Consider the following 24,793-nt stretch of genomic DNA (forward strand, 5'->3'; position numbering starts at 1 on the left):
TTAAGGAGCATGTTGAAAAAGGGGCTTATATTTTGTATTCATACGTAGCAGCATGATATTCAAAAACCCAACAACATTGTTGCATGTAAATATGAAAGAGCTTTTCTTGTGAAAAAGATGGTTGTGGGAAGTGAGGGGGTTGGAAAAAGAAGAGAGGAGATTCTTTGAGATGGTGCTCAATAACTGGACTAAGAATAGTACAATCTACCAATCAAGAGATGTCACAGATATGTTCTTAAATAGGTATACATTATATTTCAAATAATAGCTATTAATCTGGATAGAATACTCCATAAAGGTGTTTTCCTATGTTGCCCAAGTAACTTAGTAGTCTTTTGAACCATTATTAATTTAAATGTATGCTTTAATAGTTTTTTCAGGAGTCAGTGACCCTGTTTTCTAGTGGTGGACACCAAACTCTGCATTAACAAACCTTACAGGATGCAGCTCTCCTCCTGTTACAAGTCTAAATAAATGTACTATTCCTCAGTGTCATGGGGCTTTGGAACAAACATCTCCCCTTTGTTTTACAGTTAGTTGTAGCTTTTAGTCTCAGTGACTGCAAGTCCCAACTGAACAGAAGTGAAAGAGGTCGCCCTACATACCAGGGAAGAACCCTGAATTATTTTAAGGGGGGCTGGGGCTAGTGTAAGCAACACGTACAGCTTGCTACTGTCAGATGATCCCTGACTGTCTGACCTTGCCTTACCTCAGTCTTTGTGGTTAGGGAGAGTAACATCTCTCCTTGGATCTCTCTTTTTTTCTCTCTTCTCTTTCTGTCCCCCTAACTCTCCCATCTCCCTCTCCATCTCTCCCTGGTGAATAGTGTTTCCCGGGTCTGCCCTTGGCCCTGACATTCCCCTTCCCCATCTGTATCTGCACCGTAGTGCACACACATAAGCACACACACACGTACATAGACACACCGACACAGGCTCATGAATGTCTGCACTTACTTGCACATTTCATTGAATTCTCACTTGTTCTCATACACTGATACATGAGCACACACGCATGCATAGACCTCCTCCAAATGCTGATGAGCTTTATCTCGCATTTTGCGAGCCCAGCAGCGACCCCTGTGAATTTTAAACTGCTCTCTATTGATTGATCTCTCTTCTCGCCTCCCCCCTCTCCCTTTCTCCTTGTGTGTTGTGTTTTCACCATCTTTATATATTTATTTGACTCCTATTGCTTTCTCTGGAAACAGCAAACCTGACAGGTAAGGTTTAGCCGTACTTTATTGCATTTTACAGGGGAAGACGAAATAGCCTGCCTCAGCAAAAAAAGGTGCCTTTAATTAGTGAGGGTGAAGGAGAATTTTGCACACTTGATACGCGTTCTCTGCTCCGCTGTTTTTGAGTTTTGCTTCACTTGAGTGTTCTTGAACCGCTGAGTTACCAGTCAGTTGGAGTTGCTGAGTTGCTTAGGTATCCTCATTAGTGAGAGTGGTGACTGTTATGCTGGATTAAGTGTTCACTGAAAGTTATTCTGTTGTTTTTGTTGTACGTCTTCCCCTTTTTCTACTCTTTGTTTGTCTTACTCTCCAGCCGCAAAAGAAAAGAGTCAGAGCCGCGCACAAAATGTCTACTGAACAACGCAGACATTACACCCCACCACCCTACAGACCCTGTGGAGATGAGACGCATCAACTTCCAAACTCCAGGTACAAGAAGAACACACAACAAATACATTGAAGAACACAAACAGTCCCATTGTTTAATTCAACAACATATATAGCTATAGATAAACTAATATTGTTTACATAAAATCTTTGAAAGATGTGAAGAAGGAAGTCATCCAGCTGTACGTGTGACAGCCTGTAAGACTTGCAAAGATACCTTCCTCACTTTGCATTTAAGGAAAGCTGTGGTATTTTACACCTTGGATCTTGGGTTAATGTAACATTGTGCTGACCAGAGACTGACTAGAGATTTTGAACGCATTGGACACCGTTTTACAGCGTAGTATAAGAGTTTGACTCTAACAAACAAAATAAATAGATAAGTAAAAACATAAGTAGCTCTGCATTGCAAAATATAGTTATTGAGATAGCAACCGTTAATGTTCTTCATTTAGACCTCCAAATAACTGCTTTTGATTGTTGGATAAAAGCTGGCCTGTTAAAAAGCCATCTAAGGCTTGTATTTCATTGGCCTAATTGGATTTATATTCTAATTCCAGTGGAGCGCTCATGCTTGTTATCTAGTACAACATTAAGCCAATCTATAGGTTTTATTTGGAAAGAGACCAAAGTTGTAGTAAAACAACTGAATTTTATGAAGCTACTTACCTACATAAACATTCATGGAGACTGCTGTTTCAGTGGCTTTTGCAAACCAAATGCTACTTTAAACGTTTTCGCCCAAAATAACAAAGTGTGGCAGCAACTTCAAAATCCTCATTTCAAATGGAAAGCACATTTTAAAATTTGGCAAAAATGTTAATTAGCCGCAGCTCTAATCCAAAATTACCATCATTGGCTATCTAAAGCTTATATTGGTTTACCGCCATATTACACTGTGTAACTGTGGGCGAATAAAGACACACCTGCAGAAGACCTTCCTTCTCCACCAAATTATTCATTAACAGTGAAAACTTTTTCATTTGTGTAAGACAAAACGTGTGCAGTTATGTGCTTCAATATTTGGCAGCGGATTGCAACATTGGCACATGCACACAGCCTACACAGAGATTAACAATTCCCAAATGATGCAACTTAAAGTTAAATTTGCGCTGCAGCATAAATTATGTCCATGAAGTGCTCCCACATCATTCTGTTTGACATTATGTGCCTTCATAACTACCTGCAATCCATATGTGTGTGTTTGCCATGTTCCCATGTAACAAATAGCCGTTTATGAATAACAAAGGATATCTGTTGTTGAACTTAATGTTTTGATGTGGAAACAAATCCTTTTTGGAAGTTCTCTTGGGTTTTTACCTGCTTTCTCTTTTGTCTCACTTTCTGGCTGGTGATCATCCGACCTAAAGCCTGGTGTTAACAACAGAGCACATTCGATCCCAAACTCATTCTCTGATGCTACTCCATCTTCCTCCTGCCTCCTTTTCAGACCCATTATCTATTGTCTGTCTTCGTGTTATATAGCCTTCTGGGATTTAGACTACGATGGCATCTACAGTTTGTTGTCATTGGTCTGAATCAGAAAAAAAAGAAACAAGTAGCATGTTTTATTTAGATTTGGAAACCTCTCATCCTGCCAGATTACAGTTTTTGGTGAAAGAAAGTTAAAACAAATCGGATTGCAGCCACAATCGTTACCTCAAGCTAAGTGTCTTGGATTATCGTGAGTTTTCCACTAAATAGTTTAGATTGTTTTCTCTCTTCAGGTAGTTTATTTAACAGAGGAGACCTCTGCATTTTGAGGAACTTGCACTGTATTTCAAATGTGTTTTTCCCACCTGGCCAAGCCACTAGCAGAAAAGGAGTAAATCCTTTAGAGGTGGAATAAACACATCCACACTCTTTTCTGTGCCTTTTTCCCTTTTTTCCATCTGCCTTTCTGTATCCTAGCCTAGTTGTCTCTCTCAACCATCCATCTGTCATCCATGGCCAGTCTCTGTTCCATCAAAAAGCTCAGATTTCGAAATGGAGTGTTTTCTCTTCAGCTTCTTTGGGAGACCAGTCATGCTGCCTGAGTTTGTATCTTGAAAAAAAAAACCTGACTTCTTTACATCAGAGAAGAGATGCACAAGGATGAAAGGAGATGCACAAACCTGCTTATACACAGAAATGTGAAAGTTCAATGTACTTCTCCTTATCTTTAGCTTGCCTGGCATTCAGAGCCTCATTAGTGGTTCTGTACTTACAAGGTTATAATGGCCATTTACTGCTATTTGCCTCTCTGACTTCCAGCACTTTCCAATGTGCCTTCAACTGTCCTCCTCCATTCCTTAAATAATAGAAACTCTTGTTACAGTCTCACTTTTACATAGCCTTCATCAATACATGCTGAGGCTTCTTAGTATATGAGCAGCATTCTCATTCGACAGCCCTGCTGTTGTTCCGCAGAATTTGATGTTGTTTCCTCCACACCCGGGGAATTTAATTTGAATGGACATTTTAGCCCAATTAAGTGGGCCGGTGAGCATTTGTGAACATCCCCATCAGCTAATAGCGACCATTGTTCAAATGAGCATACTCCCAGTGCACTTATCCAAGGCCTCTTCAATTCAGCAGAGCATATGCCACATTGGCAATGTGTGCTCAGTGACCCCTAGTGCTAGGGAACAAAAAATATGTTTTTGATTAGGCTTCCTATAAGCTAAGCTTGGCTAATGTGTTTGAGAGGAAGTGTGTACATTGTGTGTGTGTGTGTGTGTGTGTGTGTGTGTGTGTGTGTGTGTGCGTGTGTGTGTGTGCCACGTGACAGCCTCAAAGTGACATCCCATAACTCCTTGGGGCGCATAGTGGCTCATTTTGTCATTATCTTCATTGGTGCCTGGGGTTTAATTGTCAAATGGGGCCAAAGTAATGATGCAGCACGACTCAGTGGATATCTACTGTCTATCCTCAACCAAGCCCCCCTTTTGCTATCAGTACTCTCTCTCTCTCTCTCTCTCTCTCGCTCTCTCTCTCGCTCTCATTTTTTTAGCGTCTCTTATTTCCTTTTCTTTCTGTTTCTCCTTTTACTTTACTCTTCCTGCTATTTCAGTTGAAAAACTGGTAAACTATAACAGTTGGTGATCATAATGACAATTACTGCCTGCAATATAGATGTACTGTATATCTTATCTCAAAACCCAACCTTCAAATCATCAGTTTGGCATACTGTGCTCATATAAATTCACATCATTACTGTTCAGTTCAGCCACCAATAGAACACAGGTATTGTAAACTGAGTTTCGCTCTGGGTTTACTCGACAATGTATCTCTGATATATTTTCTATTCATGCCATCTCCATCTGTGATTCTCTTTATCTCCCCCCTCCAATACTGCATTGCATATGGCACTTCACGCCCCCATAATTCTGTCTGAAGAACTGACTTTCACATTTAAGCATGTAGAAAGTCAAGCACTTTCCTACAGACAGCATCACGCACTTGCTAAACCCACGGACACCAGCCAATCACTCGCATGCATCAGTAACATAACTGTTTCTTCAGATTACAGCAACAACTGCAACAGCCGTGCCCTCCTCCTCATAAACAGTTCTATCGAAACGCACACACACAGAGCACACACTTACACATAAACATAATCAGACACGCCTGTGCCTCCCTCCTGCTGTGATGAATGACATTTGGAGACAGTGGATCAGAGCACCCCCTGCTAGGTTTAATTAGTCATTGTCACAAATCAATTAGGGAGAGGGGGTTGTTCGATGTCTTCATCTCTCTGCGCTCATTTGGCGCCACTGGTCTGACGTCAGTGCAAGGTAAACCCAGCAAAACTCAGTTTAGCGACTTTTATTTTGCAAAATTAAGCTTTGCAGTGTTTTTAGGGTGACATACATCCTAATCATCTTAGTGTTTTCATTTATTCCTTCCACTAATGTTGGCTCCTAACTGGAATTGATGACTTACCTTCGTTTTTGCTTTATCAAAAAGATGTTTTATGTTTTTGGGACCAGACTTTTTGGGAAGGAGAACGGAGTTTATTTTAGAAAAACAAATTTATTTTTTTCATTTTGCCTGCAAATCGGATTTCCTTGCCTTCCATGTCCCACTATTTATACATGCTCTTGAACGAATTATTCTTTGGATCAAAGTTGCCATCTTTGGGAGATGTGATCTTTCCGTGTCACTGTGATCTGATTTCAGCTTTCAGCCCTGGCAAAATATTTTTCCCTTTACTTGATGGGCAGGTTGGTAGCATCCAATCAAACTGTATCTCTTAGCCACATGTCCAGTTAACGTTGTCACAGATGGCTCCTTTGTGCTTGAACAGCTGAGAAGACTTGGACCTGAGTCTACCCGGACATAGCATCGCTGGCTGCGGCCTCAGAGGACTTCTCCTCTGGAGCAAATAAGACTGAACCATCACCGCACTCCTCAAAACTCTGACTCCCATCAGCTGTGGCTCCACAGCTGTCAGCCAAGAATGCGGACACTTTTCCACACCTTTCACTTCCAATGCCTCAGCACCAAGCCGCTGACAAAGGAACCTTTCAGAGTTTGGTGGTGGTTTTCACCAGGAAACATAAGCCCCCTTCTCTTTCTTATTGCTGTCAATGGGGGCTTCCAACTGGAGTTTATGAAAGCTTAGAGATAGCGAATCAATTTTCTTATCTCTGATCTCTGTGCCGTTGATATGGGGCTTGGCAGAAGGTTTTCTCAGCAGGGGAATCAGAGGCGGTTGCCAATGGCTAACAAGTCTGTTCCTGAGGAGGGCTGTAGCTGATCTGAAAATGTTTGCCCTACTTGTTCATGTCTGTGTGACTGGCTGGGCTCAAGTCTGTCACTCAGGCCTTCCTGAGAAAGGTCTGAGTTTACTGATGGTAAAATTCTTTGTTTTATTTCTTGGCCTTTTATCATTTTGCACACTTTTCTTTTGACATAGCATTTTATGTTGCATTACAGCCTTTTGAAACCATTTTCCCTTATGTTTGCTGTTCTTTACAGATTCTGGTCTAAGCAGTCCTCAGAGTGAAGCTGATTTTGACTATGAAAGTTAGTCTCTATGCTTTTAGCATTTGCGTACCAGCTTTCTTTATCTTTGTTTTTTAAGCACGCTTGCCTCCATTTACAAATACATAATTTGCATTTGTTTGTTTTTTCACATTATGCAGCAAAATTTCAACACTAATTAATTTGATGTTGGTTTCAATTGGTATACTGGGCTGTTTTTGTTTTTTTTCTGTAATTGGATGTCAGTCACAATATTCACTTGGGCTGCTGGCTGTGCATTAATCCACCATGCAAAAATAACCTGTACGATCACTTCTGCTGATGTAAAGATGGTTGAGAGGTGTTTTTTTCTTTTACAGGAGTACAATCTCTGTTATCCCTCTTTCTCTGCTTCCCCTTCCTCACCTTCTTGTTGTTCTCCCGTCTCCTTCCTTCTCCTCCTCCTTCACCACCACTGCTCCATTTCTATTCTGAAGTAACGGGGTCTTTAGCTCAGAGATAACGAGCAGAATAAATTAAAGCGGTGGCGAACAATGGCTCGACATTTGATCACCCCCTCTCCCTTCTCATTGCAAAAGGATCACCCGGGAGAAAAAGCAGTCTTTGGTTTTCCTCTTCCCCCTTTTTTGCCCCTTTTATTTTCTTCACTTACCACAGACAGACTTCTTCCCCTTTATATGGAAATACTCAACATTATAATTAGGCTTTACGACAGAGACTGCTGTGGCTTATCAAAAAGAATCGTTATATTTCTCAGGCATATCGACTGTGGATCGGGAGATTGGAAACGTGTAATTAGGCGCTAGGTTGTTTTTCTGTGTTCGCTGATCACGCTGTTGATTGTGGTGAAAAGACTCTGTACGTGGATAGAGAAATAGCCGTGGGCAGGGGGGGGAGATGAGAGCTTTGGAGTGGGGGTTGGGAATAACAACAATTTGTCCTTGAGTGACTTTGTGAGGACTGGTCATAACGAAGCGTAGTTTTGAAAGTAAATATTTTCTTGGATAAACACTGCAATGTGCTGTGCGGTGTGTAAATGACAAAATTAATACAGGAACAAATCAGGCGCGATCGACTCATTTGTCTTGAGAACAAAACAAATGGGTGAGGTTAGAAAAGTGCACTCAGAGAGAGAAATTGATGCACAAACAGATTGGTTTAGCTATGAGGAATGAAATGAAAACATGACAACTTATAGCAATATGTTGGCGGAGGACAAAGTGGAATAAAGGTAAAATAATGGATTTAAGCAGTTTTAAGGATTCAAATTGTTTTCATACAAGTTTCCGGAAAACATTATATATAAACAAAGACTACTATGTATAACCTTCAGCCTATTCCATTGGCAAGGCATCATGCTTTATTTGGATGTATATGTAAACACTTTGGCCTGATATATCTCTCCAACCGTACTAGCACACTCATACATGCAGACAGTAATGTGGGCAGTAAACACAAACTGAAAGGAATTAATGGCGTTTGAGTATATCAGTAACTCATGCACACCTGCAAAGATACATAAAGACACGCAGAGTAAACTACACACACATACACACACCGTCTTTGATCTCCCCTCAAACAAGCCACTCTTGATCTCTCAAAGAGAACTGAGGGCCCCTCATTTGCATAAGCATTTATTTATTCCGCTCGTATTTTCTGATACCTTCTGATAGAAGAAAACTATTAATTCAGTAAACATCATTTAAATGATGTTGATGATCATTAAGAAGGACATTGGTGTTTGTCAAGTAGGCTGGTAATGCAGTGTGTCCATTCATTTTCCGGAGGATGTCACGGCATCCAGTGTCCTCTCCATTTGTCTCATATATGTATTGTGATCTTTGTTAATCTTCATGTAATTGACACTGCTGCATTGTTCTGTCAGTGTAAAATAAATTACCATTACTAATGAAGACTGTCAGCTCAGAGAGGTAGGCTCCCTCTCTTAAGCGCAACAAAAGCAGCCAAAACATCAGTGGGGGGGGGGAGTAAGCATTGTGAGAAAAGGGAAATTAAGAAGGGTTAATGTGATTATGCCGATTCGCACGCCCAATTAAATCTCAGTAACTTTTTTTGTGAAACGATTTTAACATATTGTCGACTTTTGACCTCGTCACCCGGCAGGAAGCGAGACCTCTTAACTAAAAATAGGAAAGCGTTAAGTATTGCCAGTCCGCATGCAGGGACGGAGCCACAATCTATGGCTTCTCCATATTCCATTACATGGCCTCAGCATTATGCTCCTAAATGGATTAGTGACTGGACGGCACAGCAGTGCTGATAATATTGTAGCAGCGGCGACACAATATTCAGTGGATATAGGATCACAACTTTCCCTCCCAACTGAAAAGCTAGTTCTTTCTGGGAATTCCTTGGGATAAATGGCAGTAGGATTTGGGAAGAGAACGTACTGGACAAGTAACTGAGAGTGTTTTATTTTGTGATATTGGAGGTAAGGGGTGTTCATCTTAGAGCCAATGTTCACTGGGTTACGGAAACCAGCAGATGGAGGAAAGGGTAGAAACAGCAGCTTGCTTGCTTTGCGCTGGCAGGCTGGCTGGAATGGAGCAGCTCACTGTGTCACTCAGCATCACTCACACTCCTAAACCTTCTTATCCCCCTCCCACCTCCCTACCCATGAGCCCCCAGGTCAGGGCTTGAATAGGTGCCTTTTTACAGAGGTCAAAATTGTCACCATGCGAACAACAGACCAACACAAGAGCATTACAGATTAAGGATACAGTAATGCAGTATCCCTGTGGGTCATGTTTGGTATGATCCAGATCAAAACAGCATAGTGTCTATCTCATCTTTTCTTTTAATTAAGGATGGTGCGGAAAGTAATAAATGTTGAAAGAAAAATGCATCAGTCATGTATAAGTAATGACTTGACTTGAATTTGTTAGATCTGCTTCAATTAAAACCATCCTTTTCTAAAGTAGTTTTTTCCACCAACCAGTAATCCAGAATTGAATTATTTTTTGTTGATAATAGTCATGCTGAAAGAAAATTACTTTTGATTATCTTCAAAGGAGCACAGGGATTTTTTGTCAACATGTGTTCTGAGATAACTTCTGTTATGATTTGACACTATTAATTGAATTGAATAAGCATTCCATTGATTCAAAGACTAAAAATTGCTGTTTTATGTCTTGTCTGTGATTTTACCATCAGTTTTTTTTCATCTTGTGTCATTTTTAACTAATTTCAAAACTATTAAAAAGTATTGATGCCTCTGAATGTTTTTCTCTGGCTACACAAAGCAACGGTGGTCCAATTGGTCAGTCTATCTGTCAGCATCACTGCCATTGTGGGAATAAAAGTTTTTCTCAATTGTTTACACGCTAATACTGGTACTTGTGACACAATGAGCACAACCTGTAGCTAATGTCCCAACCCCCTGAACCAATTTTGCTAAAATACAAGAACATTTTCCACTTTACACTCAGATTGCAGTTCTAAACTACACTTTTTTCAAAGCACAACAGACTAGTTAGTCTACATTTGGCACACTCGTCTTAATTAACATCTCTTGTCACATGTTCACATGCAGCACACTGACATTCAAAATGCTAAACTTACATTTCCTACTATCCACTCTTGACTCCTTACATGGGCAAACGCATGTTGCACAATTGTTCAATTAGATTGAGGGAGGGAAAGGTAATTAGATTACCAAAATGAGCCATAATCTTTGATGAGAGTCGGGCCACTTTGGTGTAATAATGAGGGAGGCTGGGCAGAGAGTACAACCAACACACATATTTTTATTTATATTACAGTGCATATGTGTGTGTTTTTTGAGTATAAAAATGGAACAGAGCACTGCACTGAACATGCAAAAGGCATAAGTCTCCTAAAAATTAATAGTGTTAACAATTCATAATAACGTTTAATTTTGAGCATCAGTGTTCAACTGGTTCCTAGAAATATCTATTCATATGATGGTGTGTGTGTGTGTCATTTGAACACAAAATGACATTTTGCAAAGACATAACATTGTTTTGAAGGCAGACTTTCATTTTTGCAGGGGATTTGTGGAGTTTTGCCTTTTGTGTGTGTGTTTTTGGATTTTATGTGTATAGTTCTGAGAATACAAGGTATGCTTTCAGAAAATGTGTCTAAACAATTGAGAAAAAGCTGTACTACAATTTGGTCTGTGGGTGCATGCTACCAGCTTCTTGGCAAATAATCAATCAGCCCTGCTCGACAAACTTAGCTGTTTTTGAGCTCTGGCCTGGTCCAATCAAGTGCCTATAACATCACCAGTCAATACATGTTCTCTGTGTGTGACATTTACCATGTTCTGCAAAAGCTTCCTCACCACTAAAACCCAACTTCCATTGTTAGTAAGCAACAAATTCTCATCCATAAATGGTGTGCTTTGTTAAGTGTTGAACTTGCGTGTCCTGTCTGCTGTACTAATGAACTTTCTGTCCTCTTTCCCTGTGTGGAATTTCTCTCTCAATTTGTTGGCGAGCAGGTATGATGAATCATCCTCCCATCCCTATCTCAGAGCTGGCTGAACACACAGAGCTTCTCAAGGCCAACGACAACCTCAAGCTCTCCCAGGAATATGAGGTATGTGGGCCTCGAAGTGGCAAAGAAAGACAATTGTAATGTTTTAAAATAAAATTTCCCTTGGCAGGTTGTTGCAATTCCTGAATGTTATTTTTTGCTAAATAAAAGAATCATTCTACTGTAATGCATCCAGTCCTACATCAGGAAGCAGGAGGGAAAAGAAAATGGTTGAATATATTTGCGGAAAAATAAAAATGTGTTAGCTTACTTATGAAACCAGCTACCTACATTTAACTGAGGAGAAACGCAAAGAACTTGGGGACGTCTCTATTTGAAAAATGAAATCTTAAAGAACAGAAATTACAGATTTAAGGCTTTAGTAACATTTACTTAAGATGAGGATAACTCTGTGTGTGTGTGTGTGTGTGTGTGTGTGTGTGTGTGTGTGTGTGGAGAGGGGGTAACTGAGCTGTCTGAGCTCTGAGACCGCAAGGGGTTATAAATGACACCAGAGTTGATTAGAAATCAGGAGTGCTGAATCAGCTCTCGTTTGCATACAAGCAATATCCCCTCCTCGCCATTCCTAAATCACTGTGCCTGTCGCCTCGCTGCACGCCAGGCTAAGGTAGGAAGCAGGTACCCCAGCATGGATTGCTGTCATCATGCCTGCCGGGGGGGATGTTGGTGGATAATGACTTCTCATAGCAATCCAGTATTTCTTGGTTATCTATTATTCATAAATCCGCATCCGGGCTATGTACCAAGTGGACAAGCTTGTTTCATTCGGGGGGAAGACAGATGAGAGATACAATGCCAAAGTTGACGCTTTGCTACAAACTAGAACTTCTAATTACTTGGCTTTAAGAGAACATTAAACCGCCCGTTCGTCTCTTCTCCCACTCTGTCTTTTTCTACTCTCTCTGTCCCCTTGCCCCTTCACAAAACCACCCCCCAGGAAAAATAAATGACCAAATTAAATAGAGAAGTGTAATTTTAATTTTGTTATTTTCTTGATGAATGGCTGCTCGTCCAGGCGCCCTGGCTTGCCAAGCGCAGCTCTACGGGGCTTTGACTGATTGGTTTTTAGCCAGGCGGGATGTGAGGGAGGAGAAAAAATGGAGGGGAAAAGGGGAGAGAGATGAGGTGGGGAGGCTTGGTTAATGATGAGGATTCAGTGAGGGGAGAGAGAGAACCGGCATCTCAGCTGGAGAGCGGAGAAGAGGAGGAGATAATCTGCCATACAAACGGCAATGAAAAGGCAGCCACAGTTTTACCTGACGATACTGACTCAGTATAGACTTATGAAAAGTTTGGACTACACAGATGTGGTGTTAATATATCAATATAGCGATGTTTCATGGAAGTGACCCCAATCTGTGTGTGTGTGTGTATGTATGTATGTATGTGTGTGTGTGTGTATATATATATACACACACACAGACACACACATACTCAGGCTTAAGTTAATATGGAAATAAAGGGAAAATAGCTGCAGGATGGGCGCTAGAGAGGGAGTGTAAACATCCGAGGAGATGGAGACAGAGATAAAGAGAGAAAGAAATGTGGACAAAAAAGTGTAAGACTTTGAAGATGGAGAGATGCAGATAAGGAAAACAGGGACAAAGAAAGAGGGATAGAGACGAGAGGGCCGAAAAAAAGAAATAAACCGATGGAAAGAGGCTAAAGCTCTGATTGCTGTAATGAATGCATTGAAATGTTTGAATCAGGTTTCTAGTTGGACTTCATTCAGCTTCAGTCTCTCTCTGCAGCCCCCCTTCAAGCCTCCATTCCCACACCAACAAAGCGCCAGACGCCTATAAGCAAACAGCGAATTTTAATGGAACACTTAAATAACCTGACAAAAGAACAGGATATTTATCTGGAATTCTTGTATTTTAAAGAGGAGGCTGAATTTGTCTTTCACTCGTGTGTCTGGCCTCACGCCACGCCTTCTCCTTGAGGGGGAGAGCAGCCGCCTTCATCAATATTGTTATTTGTCATTATACTGTACAGCCGCTACATTAATGATCTTGATAACGTACCGTGTGTGTGCAGCTGCTGTGAGTATTTAAACAGGCAGTGAGCAGATTTTCATGATACCACGTTCTTTGTCCCTTTGGGGAAATCACCCTCTCAATCCCTCTCCCTCTCCCCCTCCCTCTCTTCTTTCTTTGATAACATTCAGGTCGTATTGTTATTGCTCTGCTCCTCCCAATGCTCTTCTGATTTCTTCTTTGTGTGTGCATGTTTTGCCTGTCTCTGCTTCTGTCAGTCTATCGATCCAGGCCAGCAGTTCACCTGGGAACATTCCAACCTGGAGGTGAACAAGCCCAAAAATCGTTATGCCAACGTCATTGCCTACGATCACTCTCGCGTCATCCTGGCTCCCATCGAGGGTAAGGCTCAGCCGTCCTAACACTCTGCACCTACACCACCTCATTTGGGAAATTCTCATAATTACAGAGTCATTTAAAGTAATTAGGAATTTATACTGGATAGACCGGATGGGACTAGACAGGGAAGACAAAACTAGAACAGTGCACAGCAGTGCATAATAGAATACATTAAATACAATGAAGTACTTTTATAATAAGAAGAATAACTACACTAGACTGAGCTGGATTAGACAAGTATTTTGAGTTAACACAGTAACATAAAGCAAAATAGAATAAAACGTTTAAAATATATTAAATCATTTATAGTGTGTGCAGTTCAAATTCAGTTAAGCAGCAACCAGTAAATGTATAGAACAGAACTACATTTTGGAGGCTAAACCGAGGACTAGTTTCAGTTCAGCTTGGTCCTGAGCAGCTAAGCAGTTTTGTGGAATTATATTATATTTGGGGGGATTGTTTCAGCTCATCTTTGGACCTAGCTCCCAGCAGGAATTTGTGTTTACACCGTCCCATTTGTCTCATCAGATCTGCCCCACTCTCATGAGTTCCCTCTAACTGCCCACAGACACAGTACTGAGAATCTCAGAGCTAGAAAAACTCTTCCACGACTAAATTTCAAGGGACATTGTCAGAGGTAGTCACCCTTCACCGCTGACATTGTTCTGGCGTTGCATCACCAGGAGAGCTCCAGACTTCTCAGAGTAGTGCCAAACTCCACAGTACTCTCCTTTTGTGTGAGCTAACTGCTCCGACTACATTTTGACATCTCGCAGTAGTCAGGCCAATTTGAGGGTGCGACAACATGCATAACAAAATTATCCCAGGGAAAAATGCCTCGTTCATAAATACATAAATTAATCAAGTCTGAAATTTCTATTTTACACTGCAGTGATTTTGCCATTAGACGCAGCAGTAGAACAATTCATGCACGCTGCCATTCTCTGTTCACGTAGCTATGACTAAAGCCAAGGCACCACAGTTGAATTGTGCAACGTGGAATCCATTTTAATGAATGAGAATTTGCCTTTCTTTTCCTGTCTTTTTTCTATTCTTTCGATCATTCTCTTTTCTTCTTTGTTCTTTTCCCCCCCATCTCTCTCTCTCTCTCTCTCTCTCTCGCTCTCTCTCTCTCTCTCTCTCTCTCTCTCTCTCTCTCTCTCTCTCTCTCTCTCTCTCTCTCTCTCTCTCGTTCTCCATCTCTCCCCCTCTTCCTCTATCTCATTCTTTCTCTCCAGCCTGGTTGTTGTCCTCACTGCGTCTCCTCTCTTAAATTAGCCCAGTCGAGTGTTTCATTGTTTGTCGCTTGAGTGAGGAGACGTCAGTCAAAGAGACGTGACTCTCCAACACTGATGCTGCCACACTGAAATCTCTTTTCAACTGACAGGATTGTGGAAGTTGGTGAAATAAAGATGGGTAATGTTCTGTCTTATCACTGTCAGATGCTCAGTGTTAGACATTTGTTTTCTAGAACAACTTAAAACTGTGGGACACCTTGCCTTTTTGGATGCAGGACAGTCCACACCACCACAACACCCTGATTCCCCCAAGCTTGACAACAGTTTTGCACTGAATAGCTTGTTTCATAGTTACACAACTTTGACACTTGGTATCATGAGCAAACCTGGTAAAGCCTTGCAGTGAACTACATATTTTAGCTTTGAAGTGTCTAGTTACCGCTGCAGACACATTAAAGGATGCCACAGAATACTTTGATAGTTACATGCAGTCAGTCAGGTTTTGCGATAGAGCTTACAAGTCCTGTATACACCATCCTTGTCATTATGTTTCCAGTACACATTCGTCTACCCAGCAATGTGGAGGCCTTCCTTACGGCTAGATTTAGTGGACCGGTGTGCAATAGAGCATGGTAGCGGGCTGAGAGGGATGGTAGCTGGATCTACCTCCCGGCTGTGTTGGTTGAGTGGCTGATTTACTCCTCGCTATCCTCCATCTACAAGAACACTCCATCCGTGGTGGTGGTAAATCAGATGTAGGCTGCTACGACATATCTACAGAAACAGAGGCAGAACCACGGAGGTAGAAAAAGAAAATGACAAAAGAGCAGACCAGGAAGTTGTGACTGTGAGCCAGTGGCTGCATTTGAATCCATTTAAATAGAACAACTAAGGTTTCCTTCAGCTGTACAGTGGCAGAGGGGGAGAAAGGTTGTGAGACTGTTTTAACATCTCATTTAATAATGTACTATGTCTTGAAATAGTGGTTTCAAAACAATAATAATAAATAATAAAAAGCAAGAATAATACCTAGAATATTTCCAAAAGCTGACACAGTCACTACAATGGCTCTCTGGACAATTCCAACATTTTCACTGAATTCAGCCAATTTCCACTCGTTGCAACTATAAAAGGTGTGATAACTCATTACATAGGCAATTTACTTGTTTTCTTTTTTTCAGTCTAATATCTTTACACCTTTGTTGATTTAGGAAAAAAAGGGTTATTGTGTGTGAAAACTGGGAATTATTGAGGCAGATAGCACAAAATGAAAAGGTGCAAATAATGAATAATGTAAAATAAACAAAAAAGGCAGAGAAATGAAGGAAGAAAATGGATTAAAAGAGGAAAACTTTTTTTTTTTAAATATTTTCTTGCTGTGGTCTTTATGTAGGTATCACTGGTAGCGACTATATCAACGCCAACTACATTGATGGCTACAGGAAGCAGAATGCCTACATCGCCACCCAGGGTCCATTACCAGAGACGTTCGGGGACTTCTGGAGGATGGTGTGGGAACAGAGAGCAGCCACTGTGGTAATGATGACCAGGCTGGAGGAGAAGTCACGGGTAAGTCCACTTAACCAATTTTTGGACTGACGCTGGGCACTGTTTTTGACAGGTTTTCAAAGCTCCCCTGCAGTGACCTTACAAACCACTATTAAATAAACCTCAAAATAAATCACTGGTTCACAAGACCAACAGCTGCTGAAAATAGCACAGCTTTACAGTGATTTCCTAGTTTCACAACTGAACATTATTGCTAGGTAATCAGACTTCATTATCTTGAGATGGCTTGCTTTCAGAGATGTGTACAAATTTGAATGGGGTGGTGAAAGCAGCAGGGGAGGGTGATAAAAGTAAGTCAAAGACGGTCTACCTGTTCACATCTGATAAGGTCGGCTGCATATCCACTGGGAGTATATTGGCTTTCGTTTCTCTCCTTATCTGCAGTGAAAACGACAAGCTGTTGCTTGTTCCCTACAGTACTGAGAGCTTAGCAAGTTTTAGTGCTCAGAGTGCACCGTGCTGGAAACTAAAATTAAATCAGATTTTTTTTTCCTGTGACCAGTGCCTCCCACAACCATCTGTTGATTGTGAAAGTTAGAGGGGAAAAAAGTGCATGCAGAGCAAAGTGGCTTAGTCCCAGAAGGGAGAAATTAGATGTCAGGATGTGATCACACTAGTCCACTTCTGTTTTTCTTTTACTTTTCATATATTTATGTCCATGGAAAGTGGCCACAAGGTGTGCAGGAAGTGTATTCCTTAGACATCTTTGAAAGGGGCTCAGCCTGGTGTCCATGAGCTGGAAATGAACACTTTTCATAGTTACAAACAGTCTTTTTTGAGTTGTGCCTATAATGTAAACACTTATTTCGTAGCCAACTAACTCTTGCAGAGAACAGAGAAAGATTCATTGTAAAAAGGCAACAGCAGCACTTTACAACCACAAACTATTAAATTAATAACGGAAAATGTTATGAAAAAGTGAATCAGTAGAAAGCACATTGGAACTGTTAAGGAGGCCTTTTAAGTGTTGATAGTTGGATATCAGTTCTGTTTGCCCTTAGTGGTATCTAGTCATTATGAAACAAAGGGCCTGTCGTATGACCCTTTTCTCTAAATAATGAGCTGAAAATGCAGGTGAGCGCTACAAAACAGATATAAAAAATAAAGCCACATGGTGTGAGTGCACCCTTAGGATAGATCTGCAAAGATTGTATTCTTTGCTATCACATAGTCGACTTGTCTAAATGTCAAAAAGCCAACCATGATGTTTCATCTTGTCAACTCAAACCTATGTCAACATCAGGCTCACTCACCCCAGGTGTCTTCCCTCATTTTCCCTCCCTGTATCTCATTTCAATTGTTTACCAATCCTCCATCCTAACATGCGCGTTCCACTGCTGCCAAACGTGATCAAGATTCGCGGGCAGTCGAACTTGAGTGTCAGCTTGAGCAGGAAATGGGGGAGAGAGCTGCAGAGCAGCACATCTCCCTCACTAGCTGTCACATCTCATTTGATGTCCGCCGGCACGTCACAGCCCATATTGAATGAATCTTTATTAAGTGAGCTGACAGGGGAGGGATGGGGTAGCAGGTGTTGCGTTTTCAGATATACTCTAGAACCACTGGACAAAAACAGCTAAAAAAAACAGAGAAATTATTTATAATAGTGGCATTTTATTCTTACTCAAATATATGCTATGTGACAATCTGAAAATTATAACACTTAATCAGGCTTTTATTTTGACAGATATTGAATTAAGAATTTATTGTACAGTTATTATGTTCCCTTAAATGTACAATACAGTCCTGCACACTGATTACCACTGAAGTTAAGCTGAAAGAGTGGAGTTGCTATGACAGTCAAGTGACATCAGTTTAGGCTGCATAGTGTCATTTCTCAGATTTGAAATAAAGAGAAGCTACCGTGGTGTTTCTGTCAACACCGCATGGAGGTTTAATCCACAGGAGGCTTGCTTTATGAATGGTGCGTGAGTGCATTTTATTATGTGAGAGCGGGCATGGTTACATTTTTTCTGTACTCCTCCTTTTATGTGTGTGGTCTTATTCATCAGTGGAGACACTACTATTTATTAGAATGTGACACAGTTCTGTCTCTCTCTCTTACTTCCAGATTAAGTGTGACCAGTACTGGCCCAGTCGTGGCACAGAAACCTATGGTATGACCCAAGTGACCCTGTTGGACACCATAGAATTGGCCACTTTCTGTGTCCGTACTTTCTCCTTGCACAAGGTAGGATTACTTCTCTCTCTCCCTCCCTCATACAGTACATATGGACACCACCGCTGTCTTCTCTTTGCTCTTCTGCAGTAACAAACCAGCAAAGACATGCAGAGAATTTTAAAGTGGACAGTGCTTAAGCATGTCTAAGCAAATACAATACAGCCCTTATATTTACTATCAAGTTGGATTACCATGAATAACAATATCCATATTTAATGTCTGTCCAGTAAACAGTTCATGGGTTACACCTTGTAAAAAATGCATACACAGCATAGGCGACAAAAATGATTGCAAAAAACGGGTGCTGTTTTATATACATAAATAACCCTTCGTCCTCATTGTCCCTCCAGTCCACCCCTTTTACCTTGTTCAGCTCTCTCTCCTCAATAGATCATCTGTTTATGTGCGTCTGCCAAATTGGAGCACTTAGGTAAAGTGAGCAAAAGAGAAACTCAATATACATAATTGGCAGACTGCTCTCATGCTCCTATGCCCACACACACACACACACACACACACACACAAATTGAAAGACTAAAACACACAGGCAGATACAGAGTCTGCACACGGAAGAAAAACATTCTTAAGATGAACCATTTGAACATGTAATCTCACATGCACACTCATACACAACCATACAGTGAAGGTCGCACACAAAATCCAAATATGTGAATTTACATACCTTTGACACACATGCATCAATATGATGCGAAACACAGATACACACCTGCAGACATGAATAACACATTACCGTGCATGTAAATACATACACTAAGACATAGACAGGAAAAAAAAAGACTGGAAATTTACATGCAAAATCAATTTCACTCACAGTCTCACACACCTCATGGTTATGCCTGACCCCACCCAGCCAGATAACACCACACTTAAAGTCACAGCTGCCTTTTTAGCCTGGTATTAGTGTCAGTGGAACAGTGAGCACCAGGGCAAACTAGTGACACCAAAGTTGGTAACATTTCAGTTGCCACGGTGCTTTAAAGTATGCTGGTAGACATTCAGCTGCATTTACATTCTACCGCTCTCAGCCCCCATCAAACCTACCGATCGGATTCTTTTTCTATCGTCTCCCTCCTCCTTATAACTGCAGCAATTGCTGTGATTTCTCACTGAGCTGTTTTCACTTTATATCTCTGAGGAAAAAAATGCTGTGTTGAATTTGTGTAAGGTATAAGGTATCAGAAGCTGGCAGTACACACACAAACATACACACACTGTGCATCTACAAAGCAGCCTGGCACCTATCCATATGTATGCCTATCCTGCAGTGATTCTAAATTTTGTCTACTGATAAATTCTTAACAAAAACAAAGACATTTAAATAAAACCAGCAGCCAAGCACCAAAAACATCCATGCATTATGACTCAACTGCAGAAACAGGGAATGTCCAAAAGAAAATAAAGGCAAATAAGATTTAGGTCAGTTTGCTTTTAATTACCACACTCATTTATTCATTTATTCAGCAAGGAAAAAATTCCCTCTGTCAGAGAAGCAGAAACACCGCATTAAAATGCAAACAGTACCACCATTAGAGGATCTTCAGAGAGGAAAGAGAGGAGGACAGAAAGATGCAAGGGAGATATTTTTTTTTCTCTCTCTCTTCTTATCCTTTTCAAAAACCTTCATCTGGATCCCAGCTTGTACCTTTAATGCGTTGAGCGTAGAGTTTGAGGCAGGAGCAGACAGACGGCTGTGTAATGTGGGTGTGTTCTGCATGTGCCTGTAGATGTTCTGAGCAGCAGCAGTGTGAGAGCAGGACGATATAATACCTGCACTCTTCAGTACAGTAATGATCATTCTTATATTATGATGACTCCATCTGATCAGCTCCATATGTGTGAAAGTGTTTACCAAAGGAAAATGATGCCGATACTGCACCAAAAATCGATTAAAGTTTGAAAAGCTGTACAAAAGTGGTCGTTCTCAGACTTCAGAGAGCACAGCAGAAATGGTTCATTAATATAGTTTACAATGTGAACTTTATCACAGTTTTTTTTACTGATTCAAACATGATATTTAATTAAAATATTGCTAAATGCACAATTTCTATTTCAATCCACAACACAACCCTATCGAGCTTGTTAGTGGACATGTGCATCAGTTGCACAAGCTAATACAGGGGAAGGCAATTTGTGCAAACCAAGACATATCCCTATATACACATGCAAATTAGTTTTATCCATGTAGGACATGTTAAAGCTTAAAGAGATCTTTGTTTTTAGGCGTAGTGTTTGTACTGTACATGCCTGAAATTCTGGGCCGAGTGGTCATACCTATGAAGTTAATTAAACACTCATCATACAATTCACACACAACATTTTTGTGTATTTTTTGTTATGACACAAATAAAACCATTTCGACAGTCACTCCAAACAAAGCTCCACCATCGTATCCAACCTCACCTCTCTGTTCTTTCTAGAATGGCTCTAGTGAGAAGCGAGAGGTTCGTCAGTTCCAGTTCACGGCGTGGCCTGACCACGGAGTACCAGAATACCCGACCCCCTTCCTGGCCTTCCTCCGTAGGGTAAAGACCTGCAACCCGCCTGACGCCGGACCCATCATCGCTCACTGCAGGTCAGTAGCAACGTTGTTGTTTGGGTTGGTTAAAGTACTCTGAGATCCAAAGTGTTTTTAACTTATATGTAACTGGAATATCTGTGCCCAAGTGGGACAGTTTTATGTGCCTCTGTGGTTAGCCTGGTTGAAGCCTTAACCTGTGTGCGCACACACACACACACACGTGCCCATGAGCGAACATAATGGCAGAGCTCCTGTGTACTGCTTTTATACATTACATAACACGCATTATACAAACACACGCTCTCTTTCTTACCAGATCCTCCATCATTTCTTTTCTCCATTAGTCACATCATTTTTCTTTTTATGGCATCTTTTTTTCTGTGCTTTTATTCTCTCCACCTCGGCCTCTTTTTTTCTGTGAAAAGACTCACAGTAATCCCTTCCCAGCTTTCTTGCTTCTCCCTTTTTTGCTCGTTAGCCCTTCCTCCTTTTACAAGCGATATTTCTCGAATGGCTTATTCAAATTGAAACCTTCCTTTTTGTCAAGATAAGAAGACTTCAGTGAGTCCAAAGCCCTACACAATAGAATTGAAATTTGACAGCTTGCTTCGCTCAGTCTCCATCACTGTCCTCTTGTTGTTCTATCTGTCATTTTTAGTTGCTTCTGTATTCCCTCTCTTGCTTTCGCTATATCCTCTCCCACTCAATTATTTAAAATGCAAGATAACAACACATCTACAAGCATTACTGGACATACATAATCTTTTAACTCTTTTAATCATTTTTTTTATATATATTTCAGGAGTGAGAATAACCATAAATTACACACACAGCACCCTAAAGAGGATAAGACCATAGAAATAAAAGCAAGGAAGAAATTATTTTTTATTAAAGAAACCTTTTACAACCTACAATTTCTCTTTCTTGTCATTCCTTCCCCTCCTCTTGTAGTGCTGGTGTCGGCCGAACAGGTTGCTTCATCGTCATCGATGCCATGCTCGAGCGTATTAAGCACGAGAAGACGGTGGACATTTACGGCCATGTGACGCTGATGCGCTCGCAGCGGAACTACATGGTGCAGACGGAGGACCAGTACAGCTTCATTCACGATGCACTGCTGGAGGCGGTGGCCTGCGGCAACACTGAAGTGGCTGCCAGAAGCCTCTATTCCTACATACAGAAGCTGGCCCAGGTGGAGAGTGGCGAGCACGTCACTGGCATGGAGCTAGAGTTCAAGGTACAGGAAATGGGGCAAATTCCTTTATACCATGATGCCTAATTTTTAAGTGCATTGCTTTAACTGAAGTGATAGGCAGAACTTAATCTCCATCTCTCTCTTCTTTTCAGTGATAAACCATGTCTGTGTATGACAAGGTGTTTCACATTAGCTTGAACTATTTCTGGGGTCTGCATACAAATTACAGTTTACAATTTTGACAAATACAGGTACCAAATAAAACTGCCAATGACAGTTACAAACAACCTGCAAATCCAATCAGGAATAGCAGACATGTTAGATCAGTGTCTGTGTTAACTTTTCACTTCTTAGACTTAATAATAACTCAATTTTGTGAGTTCTGTCACCTTGTCTGCAACTGTAAGCCTTTTAAATGAGACTCGCTGCCAGCTTTACCTTCCCACAACTTATTTTGGATGCAAATCCAATTTCTTCGCCTTTCATATTTTTTGCTCTTCATCATTGTTTGCAGTGTGCTTAATTGTTGCTTGCATTAATGTCTTTTTGATTTATGGTCATACTTTTCATACTTGAACAAAACATAGTTAAATAGCAACTGTCTTTCTGGAAAGAAACTGAAACTAAATGGGGAGACTGGGGAACACAAAATGGATGATTACAGTAGCTGATTGGGGGCACTGGGAGAATAATATTTCAGTTGAGTGAAGATGCAGTTTACAGCAAATTTCTAAACTGAGTTAGGCAGATTGGATGTTTCTTTCAGCTTGTTGCTCATACAGACATAAACAGAGTGAACAAAGTGTATAACACAGTGAGCTGAGAGAATCTGAGATAAAGACACTTCTCCTTAAGATGTAATACCTTTCCGCCCCAGGTAAGTAGAAAATAGATTAAAGCAGCTTTATTTACATGGCAGCTATTTGTCAGTTTATACTGTAAATATTGATGGATAAACAGCCAGGCACAGTGTTTACACAGATCTCCATTAAAGATCTTAACATTCATCTACTTATAAACTCACCTCAGCGTCAGCGCTCCAGTCAGTTTCTGCTGACCTTGAATTGCACACACGCTCACTCTCAAATCATCCATCATCTTCCCATCACCATTCACCAACACGGCCCCCTGCCAAGAAACAATAATAGAGCTGGTGTTTGACCTTTTTTTTTTTTTCTTCCGGTTTCTTTTACTCACTGGCGCACAACGGTGATGGAATCTCCATCGCCATCTGTAACAAGGATAATGCTGAGCTGGCGTCAGGAGTCAACCGGGGATTAATAACGTCCACACTACAGCAATGATAGAGAAGAGAGGTGTGCGTGAAGACGGGTGGGGGAGCTAAGTAATTAATACTGGATGATGACAAATGGAGGTGGATGGCAGGGCAAGTGGAGGGAGGAACATTTGACTAATGAACAAGGGACTACTGTATGCTAACGTGGCACTAAGCAAGTGATTCCACAGAATGCTGCACTATAGGGACGGGTGGGAGGGCATTGTCATTCTCAGGTGGGAAACAGCATCATACGAAGTTAAGCTGTGACTAGTGGGATTCACGGGAGTTCAGCAGGGAGACTGACTTGGAAGAGGGACTTGTCGTGGAGTTGTCAGACTAGTGCTTTCTGCCAGATGTGCATGAATAACCAGCATGTTCAGGGGAAGATTTATGCGCAGAAGACGTTTGTGCACATAACCCACATGCAAGAGAAGTATTTAGCAACATACACTACACGAATCACATCAACAAAACAAAAAGAGCTACTGGGATCCATTTCAAATGACAGTAAATAGCAAAGGAATGATTTGGAAATCAGCAGCAGAGTTTTAATTGGGATCCAAATGCAAACAAATGTTCTTCGGTTTTAAATAAAAAACGATGATGACAGTTTACAAGAACTTCTCCAGGTGTTGTGTGGTATTGTAGCTGCATCATTCGCATTCCTAAGCATTTATTGTTGTTAGGGTTATGGCTAGGGCAGGTAAGGATTAGGATAATCACACCTTTGTAAGCCCTATGTTGTGACATATAACCCCCAAATGTGATTATCCCTGTTGTAGTGAAACATGCTTAATGTACATCATCTCTTGCCTTCCAACTAAAAAGATGTACTGTACTGGGAAAGGAACTGGCAACCGTGACCAGGGGTACCCGACAGAAGGTGCTTCTCTGCCCTGTTGGATGACAGGTTGCCAGGTTTGGCTCCGTTCCCTGCACCCTCTGGGGTGTTTGGTGGTGTAGGTGGGGTCCTCTTTAGTGCTGCCAGGCCACCTCAAGCCTTTCCAAGTGCCTTTGTGAAACACAGATCAAAGGGAGTACAGTAGCAAGGGGTGAAGGGAGGAGGGGAAGGGCTGGACCGACTCCAAGTGGCCACTGGCACAGAGATACTGGTGCTATAGGGGAATTAGAGGGAAAGAGAGGACAATGCTCTAGTTGGAAATAGAGAGAAATGGTTAGTTAGGCCCTGTTCACACTGAGATTCAAGGAGCCTGAAAAGTACCCCAGACAATCTGATTAGGGTGTCCTCCATTTGCAGGCAAACGCTAACAAGCAAACACACACA

At 41.2% G+C, this 24,793-nt stretch overlaps 1 protein-coding gene across 3 annotated transcripts in view; it reads left to right on the forward strand.

Moving 5' to 3' along the window:
- Positions 1-24,793, forward strand: part of ptprsa (protein tyrosine phosphatase receptor type Sa) — a 185,894-nt gene that overhangs the window by 145,726 nt on the left and 15,375 nt on the right. For 2 of the 3 annotated variants that reach the window (XM_078258753.1, XM_078258754.1), the window contains exons 20-27: positions 1,551-1,666; positions 6,587-6,634; positions 11,076-11,173; positions 13,386-13,509; positions 16,138-16,313; positions 18,385-18,504; positions 20,934-21,088; positions 21,986-22,271. In XM_078258753.1, coding sequence (XP_078114879.1) covers positions 1,551-1,666; positions 6,587-6,634; positions 11,076-11,173; positions 13,386-13,509; positions 16,138-16,313; positions 18,385-18,504; positions 20,934-21,088; positions 21,986-22,271 — 1,123 coding nt within the window. The remainder of the gene's footprint in view (positions 1-1,550; positions 1,667-6,586; positions 6,635-11,075; positions 11,174-13,385; positions 13,510-16,137; positions 16,314-18,384; positions 18,505-20,933; positions 21,089-21,985; positions 22,272-24,793) is intronic. The other variant, XM_078258755.1, reaches the window with a different exon arrangement.

This window comes from Sander vitreus, chromosome 9, assembly GCF_031162955.1.
Source record: "Sander vitreus isolate 19-12246 chromosome 9, sanVit1, whole genome shotgun sequence".
NCBI lineage: Eukaryota > Metazoa > Chordata > Actinopteri > Perciformes > Percidae > Sander > Sander vitreus.